The 18,761-nt window shown below is 33.2% G+C and overlaps 1 protein-coding gene across 1 annotated transcript in view; it reads left to right on the top strand.

Annotated features, from left to right (window-relative positions):
- Window positions 1-18,761, top strand: part of LOC123543146 (chitin synthase chs-2-like) — a 53,331-nt gene that overhangs the window by 26,694 nt on the left and 7,876 nt on the right. The window contains exons 9-17 of the mRNA XM_053533955.1: window positions 528-769; window positions 1,965-2,058; window positions 3,976-4,178; window positions 4,438-4,605; window positions 11,958-12,108; window positions 12,372-12,476; window positions 12,824-12,945; window positions 16,444-16,555; window positions 16,877-17,074. Of these exons, the coding sequence (XP_053389930.1) occupies window positions 528-769; window positions 1,965-2,058; window positions 3,976-4,178; window positions 4,438-4,605; window positions 11,958-12,108; window positions 12,372-12,476; window positions 12,824-12,945; window positions 16,444-16,555; window positions 16,877-17,074 (1,395 nt within the window). The remainder of the gene's footprint in view (window positions 1-527; window positions 770-1,964; window positions 2,059-3,975; window positions 4,179-4,437; window positions 4,606-11,957; window positions 12,109-12,371; window positions 12,477-12,823; window positions 12,946-16,443; window positions 16,556-16,876; window positions 17,075-18,761) is intronic.

The following is an 18,761-nucleotide window of genomic DNA, read 5'->3' as shown; positions in this document are numbered from 1 at the left end:
AGATACACACCGTTGTAAAATTCTGATTGTGTGTGAGATATGTGTATGACCAGAACCGGCGTACCGGGGAATAAATTTCTATCGCTCAGAATCAGCTCAACTTTCGAGATATGACTAATTTGAAGGTCAGGAATAACGTGGTATTGTTAAAATGAACCGGGGAATTCCCCGGTTCGAGGCGTATCCCCAGTACGTTGGTGTGTATTCATACGAAATTACCCATTTGGCAGCGTTTACAAACTCACACACACACACACACACAGACACACACGCACACACAATAAACATGAACGTGGATTGTTTAATTTACCATTGTTTGCTAGATAAAATCATTTTCTCATTATTGAAGGAATGTTTACTTAAAATCAGCATGGACATTTATTTTTATTACAAACAAAGAAGATATATAACCCATTTCTGCGAGGCAAATAGACATGACAATTAAACGGATAAACCAACAGAAGGAGATATCGTAAATAGTATTAAGTAGACACTTAGGTCTTCATTATTTTAATGTCTGAACACAGATTTAAAGGAGAAATCCCAAAGTAGTGATACACGAAGTACTACGCAGACAGAACCAAATACACAGGCACCGGTGAACCAATCCCAAAGTGCTGATAAGCAGACAGAACCTAATTTAAAGGATCCGGATAAAATATATGAGACACCGTACGGGCAATGTCATAAATGGACGATGAAATCTGTAACTGGAGACACAAAGGAAAACGAGATGCCTTTCAACATTCACTTTAAGGACAAAAATAAGGTAAAGCTGTTACTTCTATTTCTGTCTTATAGCCAAGACAGATAAAGTGTATAAATACGGACTATTGTTGAGTATTTCACAAATGATTGTGATATGCCTAGTAAACACGATGGAGCCAGTCGTACAGAAAAATGATTAAGGACATGATAATACACTATAGTTTATAACTTTATTTTTTACTATGGAACATGACTGATTGTGATGTGTATTTGTTTACTAGCAGATTATAAAGAGTTAAGACTGTTTCTGATTTGACAGAACTTTAAAGTCTACTGACAAATAAGTTATCAGCATTACATGTAGCTATGTTCAGATGAGCATACTATCGATATTGTATATCGTCAAATTCTCTATATTAAATAAAATAGAACAATACTTCAAAAATTATAAATTACAAACAACTCCTACATAATTATACATGCAATCTCTCAAAATGACGTCATCACGATTTATCAAATGTTTAATGTTGAACGAGTGAAATAAAGCCATAACATAATTTTGCATAATATTTGTGTAGTAAGCTTCAACGTTGACGTCGTTTAATGTATAGTAGATTTTGATCGAAATGTCTTGGTCTGCAAAAGTTTAAGAAAATACAGTTTAGATGTTTCAGCAGGAAATGCTAACAGGTGGTTAAATTTATTATATATGCACCTTTCCACATCTGATTTAGCAAACTCGTTATCTTATTTAAATCGTTTAATAAATTCAGTGTGCAAAGACACTCCTGAAATATCTTCTTTTTATTGATGATTATAATATATACCAAAATCTGATAAAATATATAAATGTGATATAATATATTCGATCTTGGGTTTTGCAGATTTCACATTTTCATTACTAACTTTCTTTCAATTGGTCGGAATTTCCTCATTTTCTTACAACAAATACAAACATACTCTATAGTTAAACTGAACAAAATCTTATTATTAAGATTATTTGGAAGCATAGAACGCAATGAAGCAAAACAATTGGCTTAAGCTTAACCTCTATTATAGTCAAACTGGATTCACTCAATTTTACGACAGGTCCAGAAAATATAACAACACTGAAGTAATACTTAACTTTATACATGTTGCAACACTACAAAATTGAATTTGTAGCTTTATTACTGTATGGGAAACTAATTTATAAACCTACGCCATCGTTTGTTTAATTTGATAATAAATGTATGATCGTATGATTTTTATTTCAGGTTAAATCAAAGAAACGATGGAGTCAAATCATGTATATGTCATATGTATTAGATTTTCTAAGTCAGCGGAACTGTTTGTCAAAAGGATATAAAGGTGTGAATTTTACATAATTACCTTCAGTTCAAAATGCTATATCTTTTTCTAGATACTATTTTAGCAGATCCACTCTGGCAGGCAGGCCAACATATCTTCCTATTAGATTATTCAGTTTTTTATTATTTCGATTTATACTTTATTAATATTTTAATTCGTGTAGTTTGACTTACAACCCAACTGTTTTGAGACATACCGCATGTTTAGTGTTCAACCCATTTACAGTTGGACACTACGCTTCCCTCTTTGATTGTGTCTGACGGAAGAGGGGGAGGACTCTATGATAAGCAGTTTTTAAATCCTACCAGGACTGAACTGTTTTGATATCTGTCTTCTGGTCTGTTTCGTCGGGCCCTTAAGGGTGTTTCTCTTGTTGCTCTGTCTTCTGAAAAGGCATTGAGTACATACGTTTTTGGTTCTAAAGGTTTGCTTTTTATATTTTTATATTTTTATACACGAGCATTTTTGTGTTTTACATGCCATGCCTTTTTGTTTCCATTACGTGTGTTAGAGATTCACCTGGAGGGGATTACTTTTATTTACACTGTCCCGTGTCTTTGGAACAGGGTGGGGGTAAGAGTGAGGTTGGGTGCGCACCATAAACCGGTTTAAGCTCCCCAGTGGTGTTTTTGCCACTGACCGTTCCAAGGCGGTGCCCCACTGTGTTCCTTTGTTTGTTCGTTTTGTCCTCTTGTGTAGGCTTTGTGTTTGTGCGCGTGTATGTGTGTGTGTTCCTTTGTTTGTTCGTTTTGTCCTCGTGTGTTTGCTTTGTGTGTGTGCGCGTGTATGTATGTGTGTTTGTGGTGTGCACGTCTGCGTGCTGTAGGTTTCGTTTTGGGGAGGCTGCGATTTTGGTACGTGGCATTCCCTGTTTGATATTTGTCTTTGTTTTTTAATAGTCCTTATCTAATTGTTAATGAGCATAATAGCTCGACCAAGGTCTCTACCCATCTGGATTTTCTAGGTGGCTCTGGTGTTTTGAGACTTAAATTTCAAAATTGTAAAACTTGACAGCGTAAGCTTTCTACATTAAGCAGCGCTAAATAAATGTTATCATATTTATGCCTAATATCTTAGCCAAATTTGACTGGATCCTGAAAGTCTCTCTGAAAGTAGTGTCCTTAAATTACTCAAAATTGCGAAAACTGACACTGTCCGCCAATGTGTATCAAACTGGGTTAAAATATCTATAGGCAAAATATCTCGGCCAAATTCGATATAATCTGGTTTGTCGCACTTGTTATGGTACAAGCATTACTAACATTTACAGTTCATCCTCTCTTACTTCTTCTTCTTCAATGTTCACCAAACCTTGTCGCAATGTTAATGAGCATATTATCTCAGAAAAGTTGGTTAACTAATCAGATATTTCAGGCAATCTTATGGTCCTTGAATTAAATAAGATTGCGACATTTGACAGGGTCCTTTTAATAATTCATACAGCTTTTATTCAGTGTTCACCAAACTGAGTCAAATGGTTACGGGCATATTATCTTGGTCAAGACCGATAATCAGCCGGACTGGAGTAATGTCACTTGAAATAACTGCCATTGCGAAAATTAACCATCACTGCTAAAGGAGTAGAGAATTTTCAAAATCAAAAGTGATGTGTTCTGACGGGCGTTTGCTAGTAAACTCTTGTTTTATCGTTATAGTTTATCCAAATGAATCAAAATGTAATCAAAGAATTGAAGTTTATAAATGACCGAGCTAACAACCTGTGATGAAAAATACCTATAAAATAAAATATGTAAAAATATTCTAGTTTCGACAAAGAATACTGATACATTATATAGAAATGATACTCAGCAAACCTTGAATTATTATTATCATTATTGTTATTGTAAGTGTCATTACTTTGAATTATATTGTTTTATCATCAGTACAATATTAATGATATACTTGATCTGCCTTCAGCGGCGGAATGTAAGGAGCATTCGTATTTTCTGGTGACAGATGCTGACGTTAAATTCACCCACGAATCTGTAGAATTTTTAATAGACCTCATGTTACGTGATCCTTCTGTCGGGGCGGCATGTGCTCGAACATATCCTCTTGGTAGTGGTCCATTGGTATGGTATCAGGAATTCGAATATGCCATTGGTCACTGGTTTCAAAAGGTATGTTATATACAGCCTGAAATAAAGATCGCATGAATACCATCATCAAGGTTCAACAATAAAGCTACTAACATTCTCTAATATCAAATGATAACATACATTAGATTTTATAAATATGTAGTATATCAACTGAAACTGTGAAATATCAAACTAAAACAAAGAGGCGCTTGTGAAATGCAGTCCTTAATTTTACACAACGGAGAAATATGTCTTTTTTTCGAAACAAATATAGACTGACTAACAAAAAACATCATTTCAGGCTGCTGAAAATGTTCTTGGAACTGTTCTATGCTCACCGGGCTGTTTCAGTATATATCGACGCAAAGCAGTTCAAGACGTTTTACCATCATATGCTGAAAAGGTAGAAAGCGCGGCTGACGTGTTAACAAAAGATATGGGAGAAGACAGATGGTTTTGCACGTTACTGGTATAGTCTGACCTGATTATTTTTTAATTCATAAATTAAAATCTACATAATTATTAATACTTGACACAACCACAGCCACTCACGCACATGCACACACACACACATACATATATATATATATATATATATGACTTCACATGCCTTTCCAACAGTATTTAATTACAAAAATACAAACTAGTTTCGCCTATCGGCTCATCTATGTATATATATATATATATATATATATATATAGTAGAGAGAATTTATACAAACGAAATCTCCACCACAATATACCAGACCAATTACGGCAAAGCGCCTAGCAGTAAAAACGAACACGCACATGCCACAGCAAGTCCACTAACCCAATAAGATTAGTTTCGATGCTGCTTTATATACGAGTCCGAATTGTACTACACATTCGAACTGGTTCAACATTTGCATATATATACTCAAATCTCTGTTTTCATGTCTCACAAATCAGTAGTGACATTTTAGTCTTTATAGCTGATTGGGACCAGAAAAGCTATATTTTCTCTCTCTGAAAGTTAACTGGATCTCGAGGATACATTGAATACATATCATGTATATATAGATTTTGCATTCAGGGATATAATTATGTTCAGAACAGTTGACTTTCCCATACGTGAGATCCGCAAGGATACAAGTTCGCATTATATATATGTATATATTCTTTGTTCTGGCATCTTATCATAATAACTTTCTCATTTGTGAAGTGATTGTGCTGAAATTCCATTACTTTTCATCTTACATGTCGTTCAATTTTAAAGTTCATCTACACTAGAGATAAATTATTGGGTAATGGATATACTGTTACTTATAAGATGCGATTTCAATTTCCATATTCACATTGATGACAGTGCTATTACTGACTTTGCTAATTTCCTACTCACAATGGGGCCTGGAACAACATGTTGATATCAGTACTCATACAAGACATCGCTTGGATCTTTTCACTTAAAGAACTGAATAAGCTTGCTCCTCTAAAAGAGACAACTATAATTCAGAGACACCAAAACCGTGGTTCAATGAAAATGTGCAACATCTTAAACAAATTCGAAAATCTTAGCGTACATGAAGGCGTAAAACAGATCACTTTGGGTTGTTTAAACCATTAAGAAACTAAAACAATTTTGAAATCAAACGTCAAAGGAGAAATACACTCAATTTAATTATAGAGGACGATAATTTCAAGACTTTGTATGGATTTGTGTCTGGACTATCTGGTATCAAATCTGAAAACCAATTGCCTCAAGGAGAGTTAAATATTTCATTGGCCGAAACATTTGCTGACTGTTTCATTGCATAAATCAAATAGCTGAAAAATCCTCAATCCCCGAGTGGATATCAAAACTTTGAGCCTCAAGTAAATAGGTGTAATAAACGAAACTTTCTAAAATTATCTTTCGTAAATAAAGGAATCGAGTTCATTGATTTACCTAGTATTTTGAGAGACCAATCTGTAGTTAACTCTATTCCTAAATATTTCAAGAATTCAGAAACACCTATTATCTGTTACAAATACAATAAACCAGTTAGAAACGTTATATTTCATTACAATCAAATTGTCACGGATTTAGATATAGAACTTAATGTTCCAAACAGTTGTAACTGTAAAGAATCTAAATACTGTTACAAACCAGCTGGCCATGTCAAAACGGGTAATTTTAAGATTTTTAATGATGAAAGAATCAGAGATATTTTTTTCCAAAGGTCCAAAATATAGAATTCACTCGTCCATTAACTTTGAAAAATGTCTCTCTGAAATAATTCTATTGATGACTATATTAAAAAATGGTGTCGGAAGGAAAATGCAGATCAGAACGCGCTCACTGAATGAAAAAAGAATATTTTTAAAATCATTAAAACTCGAGTTAAATTTTACGAATTAAATCCTTCCTTATTACCTCCTAAACCCAAGCTTTCACTTCGAAGTTTAAAGAAAGCTTTTTCCAAGATACATTCGAATTTTGTTTTTACTCCTGCAGATAAAGCTTCTAATATTATTATTATTATATGTCGCATTTATTACACAGAAGTATTACAAAATGAACTGAAGCATACAAAAACTTTCCAGTTATCACAACTAGATGAGGAAACTATTGCAAAAGGTCATGCAAATCATTGTATAAATTTTAATGTCGCACTTGACGGCAGCCAAATGAAGCTCCTTACTCTTTACTGGATCCCTTAACTTCACAAAACTCCATATAAAGCTCGATTCATTGCTAGTTCAACCCTATGCACTACAAAGAAACATTTCTGTACTTTTGACTTCTCGTCTTACTGCAATTAAAGACCACGTACAGACGTATTGCTCCAAGGTTTATGAGAACTCGGGTGTTAATCTGTTTCTGGTCCATCAAGAACTCTGGAGATGTTATCAAAAAGCTAAAAAAAACAAGCACTTCAAATGTTCGAAGATAAGTACTTATGATTTTTCTACTCTTTATACTAATTTACCACATAATCTTATTAAAGACAAACTTGTACCTTTAATTGAAAACACATTTGCGAGAGAAAACGTTTATTAACTGGCTTGCAATGAAACTAGAGCATTCTTTTCTAACAGTGCATTTAAGAGATACAACCTATGGAGTAACGATCAGGTTTGTGAAGCTCTAAAGTTTTTACTAGATAATATATTTATCAAATTTGGCAATAAAACTTACAGACAAGTAATTGGTATCCCGATGGGTACCAACTGCGCCCCTCATTGCTGATTTACTCTTATACTGTTATGAACAAGATTTCATGCTTAGTTTATCCACTGAGACACAATTTGAAATTATTGAAGCTTTTAATGAAACCTCAAGGTATCTTGGTGATATTTCAAATATGGAAAACCAATATTTTTCAGAAATGGTGAAATATATTTAACCTAAAGAGTTACAACTTAACAAGCCTAATACTTAAGATTTATAAGCGTCATTTCTGGATTTAAATTTAAGAATTGTGAATAATAATCTAGAAACGAAAATATATGATGAAAGTGACGATTTTAATTTTGAAATTGTCGGCTTTCCACATCATGATGGAGATGTCCCTCGAGCAACATCATACGGTGTCTATATTTCACAGCTTATTCGTTTTGCATGAGCTTGCTCAAAAATAGATTATTTTAATGACAGAAATCTTCATATGACCAAGAAATTGTTACAACAGGATTACCGTTATCATAACCTACGGAAAGCTTTTAGTAAATTTTACTACATATCGTCTTAACTGTTAGAAAAATATAATACGCCCCTTAAAACACTTATAAAACTTAGACTTACACACCCGGAATAATATGAAGATGTAGTTTTTAAAATTCGGAAAATTAAACATACCCCCCTTTTTTCAACCAATTTTTTGTTGAGGATATGATGCAAAAATCATGAAGCACAGTGCATGTTTGGTGATTGACCCCTCTACAGTTAATTGCTACGCCTTCCTATTTGATGGTGCGATGACTAATAAAGTGTAGGACTCCATGATGCTTTTCTCCTAAATCCTACATACAACGGACTGAGGGAGTTGATTTTTGTCTTACAGATTTCTTAGTCGTGCCCTTAAAAGTTGGGCTCTTGTTGCTCTGACTACAGACAAGTTGTTGAATACATTTGTGTAATTGTACCTTAAATTTACCTTAATTTTATGTTTTGCTTTACTTATCTGTTACTTTTGCACTAATGTTAGAGCCTTTCTCAGCGGGGATTTTATTTACATTGTGTTGTTTAACTTGTTGAAAATAGGGTAAGTGCGAGGTTGGCATTCCCTAAACGCGTTTAAACCCCCAGTTTCCTTTATTTAGGTTACTGACCGTTCCAAGGCGGTGCCCCTATTTTCAACTGGTTGTTTTGTCTGTCTTGTATTGTCTGTTGCATATATTTTCCTGTTTGTTGTAAGCATTTTTCCTCCGCCCCACTCCCCCTTTTGCCCTCTCATTTTCCCTTGCTTTTACGCTACTTTTTGCATCCCCTCCCCCTTTACTTCCAGTAAGTTTTCGTGGCTCCCCTTTGGTTTGTCAGCCGAATCCCAAGATGGTACTTGCTTGTTTTTCCTACGTGTGTGGGTGCGTTTGTATCCTTGTGAGTCTATTACGGTGCCCTACTGTTTTCTTATTTGTTGCTTGTTCGTTTTTCTATGTTATTTAGTTGATCGTAGTTGTGTGTTTATCTTTGGTACATGAGTGTCTGCGCTTTAGTGGTTTACGTTGTAGTGCGATTGTTTTTAAAGAACATGACATTCCCTTGTATATTCGTCCCTGTGCAGCTTTCCCCTTCGGATTCCTCTCCACTCCCCTCCCCACCACCCCGACCCCTTTTCGCCCCTTGCCGTTTCCTTCCCCTCTATCAATATTTAGCATAATTAAATATGTTCTTGTTGGATGTTTGAAGCAAACCGTCTGACATATTTTTCCATTACAGCTTTTTTTTTGTTGTTGTGGGCCTACTATATAAATGCGTGGCTCTGGGGCTGTGTTTTTGGTGCTCTGTGCTTCCGAGGAATCTACCCTTACCTATTATCTTATGTACACAATTCGTTTGCTTGCTTTGCGTTTAACGCCGTTTTTCAACAGTATTACAGTTATGTAACGGTGGGCAGTTAACCTAACCAGTGTTCCGGGATTCTGTACCAGTACAAACTTGTTCTCCGCAAGTAACTGCCAACTTTCCCACATGAATCAGAGGTGGAGGACGAATGATTTCAGGCACAATGTCTTTCATCAAATCGTCACGGAATATACGCCTCGCCCGGGAATCGAACTTACGACCCCGCGATCCGTAGACCAACACTCTCCCTGTTTAGCTAAGCTGGCGGGCTACACAATTTAGACAACTTCTGAAATCTCATGAACACAGACTTCTGCCCAGTAAATATCCCATTGCAACAAGATATTTTGCCTGTATAATAAAACAAGACCTCTGTTAAAAATCGGGTCTTCCACTAGAACTTTCCAGTTATATTTGTGTGAGTAACTTATCATATATGTCAAAACTTATTGAGAAAGCTGTTTTATACAGATAAAGCAAACATGTAAATTAAAACCTTCTTTTGCCTAAGAACCAGTCTACATTTAGGAAATTTGGTTAATGATCTTCTTAGTGGTATTGAGAGACAGGAAGTCATGGCCCTTATTGCAAATGACTGAAGTGCACTAAATGTCCTAAAAGCACAATATTTTGTCTGTGAAACAACTCAATGGGTAGACTTCTAATTAAGACCTTGTACTTAAAAAATTAATTGCGTATTCATCTGACCGCCGGCTTGAATGCAATGTGCCGCAATGCAGTTGCCTTGGTCCGTTGCTCTAACTCACTTACGCTGGAACACTTTTTGATATATCATTCATAAATTATCCATATCAGTCTATATGCATCAGTCTTTATATAGCAAATAAGGGCTTTTGTCCCATGTATGCTTATCGGTGCGAAGTTACAATCAATGACTGGATGAATAAAAATAACTGAAAAGGAAAACTTCAAAAACTGAATTTATTATGTTTCGTAACACACCTCAATTTAACAAATGTTTCACAAATTGGATTAAAGCATTGCTGGTGATGATATCAAACGCGATAGCATGGTTATATATTTTGTTGAATGCCTTAGTGGAACTTTGAAATTAAAAGATCATGTAAATTGCAATTGTCGTACAGCCATGTTGAATTCCATTCAAATTAAGAATATCCGATAATATTTAACCAAAGCACCCATTGAAATTTTAATTTTGTCTCTAGGTTTTTCACATCTGGATTACTGCAATTTTATAATGTATGGTACAATTGACAGTGAAGTGCATAAGATGCAACGTAGTCAAAACATATGTGCAAATATTTCCAAGCAAGCAATGAATGACTTACATTGGTTGCTGGTGAAAGCGAGGATTGAGTTTAAGATTCTTTCTTCATGCATAGCTGTCACATTTGCAGGACACATTTGTATTTAACAGAACTGCTCACATAGTATGTTTCTAGTAGGTCAGGTTTGATATCATCAGAAAATTCTAAATGTCGTTTTGGTTTTACATACAACAAGTGCAAACACATTTAAGGTATTAGATCCATAAAAGTGTACATCTCTTTGAAGAGTTTTCAATTCTTACAATATACCTACTTTAACTTAAATTTTTCAGAGGGTATAGGTTCAAGTCAATTTATTTTCCTTATATTCCTTTTTTCTAGTTTTTACTTTTTTCAAAACTTATTTTTAATTTATTGTACAAAAGTGAAAATGTTTTATTTGATAAGTGATTTCTTGCTGTTCAAAGTGAATTTACCTCTAAAACAGAAGGGGTAGACTTAGATATCTTTAAAAATACTGAGTTACATGCGGTAAAATGTGGAAAAATGTAGGTATTTTTTACTTCTGTTTCGAAGTTATTTTTAATAAAGTGAGCAACATCTAAAACAATCCCATAGGACTCGACCTTAATTTTTAATTTGTGTTGGAGTTCTGTCTCATTAAATCCTTTTACTTTAGGCACCCTAGAAAAATTATATTGACAGTATTATTTTGTGTTTTATAATTGTTTACCAATAGTTTGATGCTTCTTTTATCAAAATTAATGCTAAAATGATTTCTCTGCAAGCGTTTTAGACAGTTGCCATCACTGTGTAATTTATAAATTGATAAAAAAGGCACGGTAAAGGTTGTTTTAAAAGTGAAACATGAATATGCCAAGCAAATGCCATTTTTTAAACGTTCTTATTAGGTATCAAATACCTAAAAGAGAGAATTATCTGTACTATTGGTCCAAAACTGTGGAATGAATTGCAATTAGCATTACGCAAAGGTAAATCACTAAAGACATTCGAAAATTTTTATATACTGTATTTAAGAGACTTCATGGCATTGTTTAAAACTTATTGTTAATTGTATTTCATATGAGATAATAGCTGGTGTTTTAAATTTTATGTGAATTTCTAAAATGTTATCAAAAACACCGTAAGATTTGTTAATGTTCAACGTCGTTGAATATGTCATTGTATAGAAATATGAGTTTAATCAAACAAATTAGTTTCAGTTTTCTTTAGTCTGCTCACTTGCTCATCTATTTGTAAATTCTGTTTACTGTGAATATTCATTCTTGCTTTTCTTTACTTGCCCTGTTACTACTTCCATTTGTCTACCCGTACCTGTTTTTGTTTCTTCAGTATAATCATAATGTACATGTTGTTAGATATTTGAAGCAACCCGTCTGATACCATTTTCTATTTTTTGCAGAACTCATCTGTGATTTTTGGCTCTGGTCGTGTTTGCTAACCATTTTGCTTCCAAGAAATCAACCCTTACCTGTTTTTACAATTTCGAGAAAATTAGTTGTTTTCATTAACTTCCTGATTTCTTGTGTTTGTTACTTGTTAAAAGGTTCAAAGCGGCTGGTTCATAGAATACTGTGCTGTTGCGAGCAATAAAACACATTGCCCTGAAAACTTCGAAGAATTTTTCAAGCAAAGAAGACGGTGGATAGGTTCAACTTTAGCAAATCTGTTACTGCTGCTAAAGAAATGGGACTACAGTAATTATATTTAGCAATTATAACAGAATACAAAGCAATTTTGACATGCTCGATTTGACAACATTTAATATGTATTGGTTATAACAATCATTTCTTCTACGCATACATATAATATGAATTTATTTCTTTGGGTCTTATAATTATCTAATTAACTTTACTCTCAAAATATGTTTGTCTATCAGGAAATCAAAATACAAACTAAAATACTTCATTGCAATTATATGTTACAAGTAATAAAAACTATGTCAATTGTTTGGTTTCAGTTAAAAGACACAATGATCGAGTTTCCTCTTTGTTCCGGGTGTACCAAGCCGCATTACTATTTGCATCATTAGTTGGACCAAGTACAATCATACTAATTGTTTCAGGTAGGCAATAACAGTCAATTAATTTCCTATTCCTTAAACGTTTCTTATATTAGAGCGTTTAGAATCGTAAAATTACATACGGCAGATTAGATACCATCTAACATAATATTTGATACAGGACATTTTTAAATGATATAATATAATTATTTATACTAACTACAAGAGAGAACAGTATATGTAGGCAGGCTTAGTTTGCTCAGAAACCAATTCCTGATGCGAGACGTTTTGCAATTGATATATTATCGAAAGTTTCTGGTTATATAAGATGGCCTGATGAAAATGTGCAAATACATATGACATAGACTTTCAATAATAATAAACTGCTAACGTTCAAACTTGTTTTCCAGGTGGACTTAAATATGGATGGGATTTAAACATAATCCCAACACTTTTAATACAACTTGTGTTGTGTTTTACTTTCGGAACGATATGTATATTGAATTCCATATCTTCCCCCATGAAGATCAGCGTAAGTTATGCGTACTTATTAGTGTAACTGTTTCATATTAAAATATTATATGTTTTTGATATTTAAATTTTTCAAAGTTGCTTTTGAGATAAACTTTCTCTGTGTACTCATACTGAAAAAGTTCTTTTTAACGAGTTTCCAGTTTAATCATTTTATAATATTGCTTGGTATTTCTATTTACGTTTTGTTATGACGTGTTAATTTATTAAGGCAAGTTTAAGATATAATATCTAGCATTTTTAGCTCGTCTGATTTTTTAAAACAATCTACAAGGTATTACCGTCACTTGATCGTCGGCGTCGGGATTGGTTAAATTTTTTTGTTTAGGTCCACCTTTTCTCAAACACTGTAAGAGCTACAGCTTTGAAACTTTTTACACTTGTTTACTATCATAAGGGGACCACGTAGATCAAGAACCATAAACCTGATGTGCATGTTGTTATAATTACGGCATGTTTTGTACTTAGAAAATTTGAGTTTCTTGATTAAGGAGGTAGGTTACCTTGTTACAAGGGTAAATTCAAGTTAGTTTAACCGCAGCATTTGTTTGTATTTCGTGTAATATGAAGTTTTACCTGCTACAATCTCAATTTCGTTTGTCTCTGTCCCTTCAAATTCAATTTTTATCTAGGTTTGAAGAACATGACCCTCTAAAGGTATTTCATATTGAAAGAAGAAAGAAAATACGGATATTTAACACTTTTCAGTGTATTTTAGTTTCATTGATATCCGTAGAAGTCTGCATAATTTATGATTTTACTAGTATGCACGTTAGCTTTCTAATATAAGCTTTAAATGCATATGTCGCGGGGCTCGTGTTTCCATGGTAACGCATTTTCTCTCATTTTTAAACAACTATGTATAAAAATAGGGGTTTTCGACGGCTTAAGTGGCATTCTGTTAATGACTAACATGGAATATTTGGGAAATATTATAAGCAAAATACCATGCACTTTACATGGTACCCTATTTTTCTTAAAGTTTACATTAACCATGGCAACAGAGATGTTTAAAATAGCTTATATCTTGCTTTTTGTCGTAATTTCTTATAAAAAAAATATTGAATAAGATTATCTTTCTAATTAATGTAGCTTTAAAACATATTATTTCTAACGTAAGTTATATTTTCTTGTTATTTGCACTGATTCAAACAAATTTCACAGCTTAAAATACATACGGCAGTACCCCTCGCCTGACATTTTTCATGGAAAAATCGTTCAGCATGCTGATATTATTGTAATGGATATTTTTGAAATGAAAATAAAAAGCCGAAGCTGTGTTTCTTAAATAGACCAGTGTCAACGCTTTTGAATTTTACATTTAGATACATAGGTCACGTGCTTCGTTTCCATGGTAACATCAATTTAATTTAAGGAACCACATTTTCCTACTGAAATTTGAACAATTTTAGATCTTAGTTTTAGTATATAAGTAACAAATTATCAACGGAACCTGAAAAATAGGTATTACAAATCAAACTGCTAGATTTTTTATTTGAAAATGGCCGTTACAAGTAACCTTTCATCCAACTATATTCCAAATAATATTGGTTACCATCATCCATTTTCTTACAATCCGCATAACGTTTCAATATAACTACATAAAAGAATCAAAATATTGATGATTATTCAGAGCAAAAGATTCATAACAAATATTTCAGCAAATATTTGTTATTTGAAGATAGTTAAAATAAAGAAAATGAAACAGAATTACGTACTTTCAAGATAAAAGCTATTAATTTTGCGCGGTAACTGACACGTAACGTCATGACGTGAATGACGTCATTTTAAAGCAACATTGTTTTGAAGCGTTTCTGCGGCAATTGATTCATTATTTCTGCATTATTAAACCATAAAGTATCAGATCGGAGGCAGGTTCATGATTTGTTTTCAGGAGAATGAATATAAAAACACATTTAATTTGTCGTAAACGTCGTCGTAAATCGTCACGTTAGCTTCCGGTTGAACATGCGCACATACAAATATGAAGGTAACCTACCTCCTTAAATGTTTTGTTCAAGTCCACATTTTCTCTCAAAAACTATATGAGCTACAGCTTTTAAACTTTGCACACTTGTGTATCATCATTCGGGGACTATGTAGGCCAACACCCATAATCCTGTATTTTGTCAGAATTATGGCCCTTTTATACTTAGAAATTTTCAATTTATTGCTTAAATGTTTTGTTTAGGTCACCTTTTCTCAAATACTATAAGATCTACAGATTTGGAACTTTGCACACTTGTTTACCATCATTAGGGGACTATGTAGGTCAAGAACCATAACACTAACCTGCAATTTGTAAGAATTATGGCCATTTGTGTACTTAGAAAAATATTAACTATAACTGTTTCCTTACATATTGTCCAGCACTTACAGACGAGCTATGACACCCGTAGACGGTGCTCTTGTTTAAAAAGTGTCATAACACGACATGGTGATTTCATCGTGTGTTATTCAAGTCTAAAAGGGGGCTTTAATGCATACTTACAGCAATGAGAAATATTTTGATATTTTCTCCGTTTGGGGAAGCAGTTTAATGTCATAACTGTTTATATACAGGACAATACTGACATTTGCTTTTTATATAATTATGTTAAAAGTGACATCATGATGAAGCAAGAAACAAATAATTTTAAATGAAAGAATGTCTTATGTTGTAAAGATTTATTTTGTTTGTAATAAGATCATATAAAGTAGACATTGTGTTATGCAAATAAAATTTATGTTGATTTGAATTGTTCAATAAATTCATTCAACTAGCTCAATGAAACTTAACTTGCTGATCTGTTAAGGAATATTTTTATGTTGAAATGACTTTTCCCTTCTTTAAGATAATTTTTATTTTTCCTTCTTTTCGAATAGGAACAATAGAAAAAAGCTGCATAATTCAAAATTCAAAGAAAGATAATTGATAGGGATGATTAATAATTCAGAATAGGGATTATAAGGATTTAAAGCTCTATAGTAATCCATTTCCGACTGAAAGAAGGTATTTTTTTTCTTGTATTCTGGACTTAAGATGACATTTGCATTTTCCTTTCTAAAATTGTAGAAAAATTTCCTTTAACAAATTAAGCATGAGTTATACATTTTTACTTTTTATCATATACCTACGAATTTTCTGTTTGAAATTCTTGTATTGAACTCCAGCACATACAGACATATATTCAATACTGGGACTCCTAGTTTTAGCTTCGGCATAGCGAGTAATTAGCCTTAGTGGTCTAAAATCACAGTCCATTTAGAATAATGTAACAGTCTATATCAGGAAATGATCATTAAAGCAGTATCTTGATCCTCAATGAAGCATCCAGCTTGTCGGATTCTGGCCTTGCCCCCCCCCCCCCCCCACACCCTCCCCCCTCGAGCTGAATACAACATTGCAAATCAATGTTCTGTTATGATAACCCTACTGTTTTTCCATATAGCATTAATATAACGACATAATTAGTGTTTATCGGAATCTTAAGAGTACCAACTCTTTCTTTTCAAAAAGGCAGCGAAGTTCTTCACTATATTCTATGCGATTGTAATGATTCCTGTACTTGTGGGTATGGCGGTTCAAATAACGACAGACTTCATTCACACACCAAATGCAGAACCAAACTGTATGTTACATCGTGCTAGTTTAATTTGATAAAAAAAGAGCTGAATATTCTTTCCTTTATGTGCTAAGCAACGTTTTCTTAAAATATGTGGCTATGTATATGCAACTGATATAAGGCATTTGTAAATGAAATTTTGCAGATTAAGATACTTTCTTAGAACAAACCTTCTACAAATTGTGTAATCGTCTGTCTGAAAATGTACAATGTACAACTTTTAATTATTTTCATGTTTCCGCAAAAATTGTATAGACTGCCAACTTGTGTTATGAATGAATTAACATTAGTTTTAAATCTTTTGTCTGTATGGAATTTTCCCTTAAGATATCGATGCGAGCATAAAAGTATCGACGTCAACTGTTTACCTGGTTGCAATGACGGGCATATTTGTAATAACTGGAATACTTCACACTATGGAAATGTTTTACCTATTTCATGGAATTTGGTATCTTCTATGTCTACCCGGTGGCTACTTGATATTGATGATCTACAGCATCTGTAACATCACAGACAGCAGCTGGGGTATGTACTTGTTTAAGTATTTCACTCTATATTGAACACCTGAAATGAGTATATCGCCAATCATTTACATACATGTAGATTTGTGAGCTTGAAATGATGCATTAATAGTTTCAGAGAAGTATAAGTCATAATGTCCATCCTTTATATTCCTGAATTATACATTTTGCTAAATTATTGACAGTACTTTTACAGGACATAAGGTTAAACATTAAATATATTCAGCTAAGACAATAGTACCATTTAATTTTAAAAAAAAGTATTTCTGTCTAAAATTCCTAAACTTGGGACACACTAATAAATCGTAAAAGTTATTTATCAACAAGGTTGCTACAGCCATTGTCTTCAAATTGCAAGTTTGTCTTATTTGTTTTAGCAAATACTTATGTATATTTTCCAGAACAATTTGTTATCTATCAAGTCTGTATAGAGTTGAATACTTTAAAACCTAAAAGCAATAATGATTTAAATCAGACTAATTTACTGTATGTGACGTGTAGGAAAAGTCAATACGATTTTTAATCATTTTCTTATGTTCACTCAAGTACAAATTGGGTTCTTACCATGAACATTTAGTAGTCCTCAATTATCCCATTAGCCATTAGCTTCACATCAGTTGCCGTCGTCCAACCCTACTGTTGTCGGTGGAATTTCACAAATATGAACCGGATATCTAGCTGGCTGTCGAAAAGTGTCAACTGCTACAAAACTGACATATAAACTTTCATAAGCGGATACCCACATTGCTTGAATACTTTAAAGATATATTTTGGTAAAATGCAAATTGTTTTCTGTAACTAGTATTTCCATATTATTTTAGTTTAACTTATCCTGGATATACTTGCTTGAAAATCGCATATTTCTGCAGGTACAAACAAAATGTACCAAAACAATGGGATTAAAAATATTGAAAAGAAGACACCACAGTTCCAGTCATGGTCGGATCTGTTTTTTGTAATTTATAAATCCTGCTCGAAAGGGCCATTACACATATTAGTACATTGAATACAATAGCATTATTTCCGTTACTGAAGATTTTAGAATTGTATTTACACAAGTGTATACCGCAAATATCAAAATGACAATTAGCGAGTTAAACACAATCTAAACTGAGTCAGTGACGTTGTTTGTGCAAAGATAAAAAAGGACTACATTCGACACAGTTAATCGCTACAAAGGACATCAAATTTAAAATGGAATAAGGCGTTTTTGGCTATTCGATAATACATTATATGAAGATTGTGATACAAATGGAAGCGCAAACTCAGAGTTATCATGTAAAAAAAAAATTAAACACCGTGCACATATTTTCTGCAGGTACATCTAGCCATTTTTGTTCAGTATTGTAACTAGTTAATATGTTGAGTAGTAGCTACAAATGTATCACCTTGACGGCATTGCACTTTGGGTAATATGTGTTTAAGATATTCATAAATACGATCTGATCTGACGAACAACAATATATAATTATAGAGAAGGTACAAAACTATCAAACTCGTATTTACAAGGTTTGTTCAGTGTGAAATAATAGCCATGTACACCAATTTACTAGATATGTTTATGTTTTTCTTCCTTACCAATTGCCAGTAAAACAGAAATATTTGATATTGAAAAAAGACCTTGTAAAGATATCAGAATCAAATTTGGCATCTCCTGTTTTGACAGTTTTTAAGTGATTTTGGTATTTCCC

Source organism: Mercenaria mercenaria, unplaced genomic scaffold (genome assembly GCF_021730395.1).
Source record: "Mercenaria mercenaria strain notata unplaced genomic scaffold, MADL_Memer_1 contig_3262, whole genome shotgun sequence".
NCBI classification, from domain to species: domain Eukaryota; kingdom Metazoa; phylum Mollusca; class Bivalvia; order Venerida; family Veneridae; genus Mercenaria; species Mercenaria mercenaria.
The sequence above is the reverse complement of the archived record's forward strand: the minus strand, read 5'-3'. Positions and strand labels throughout refer to the sequence as shown.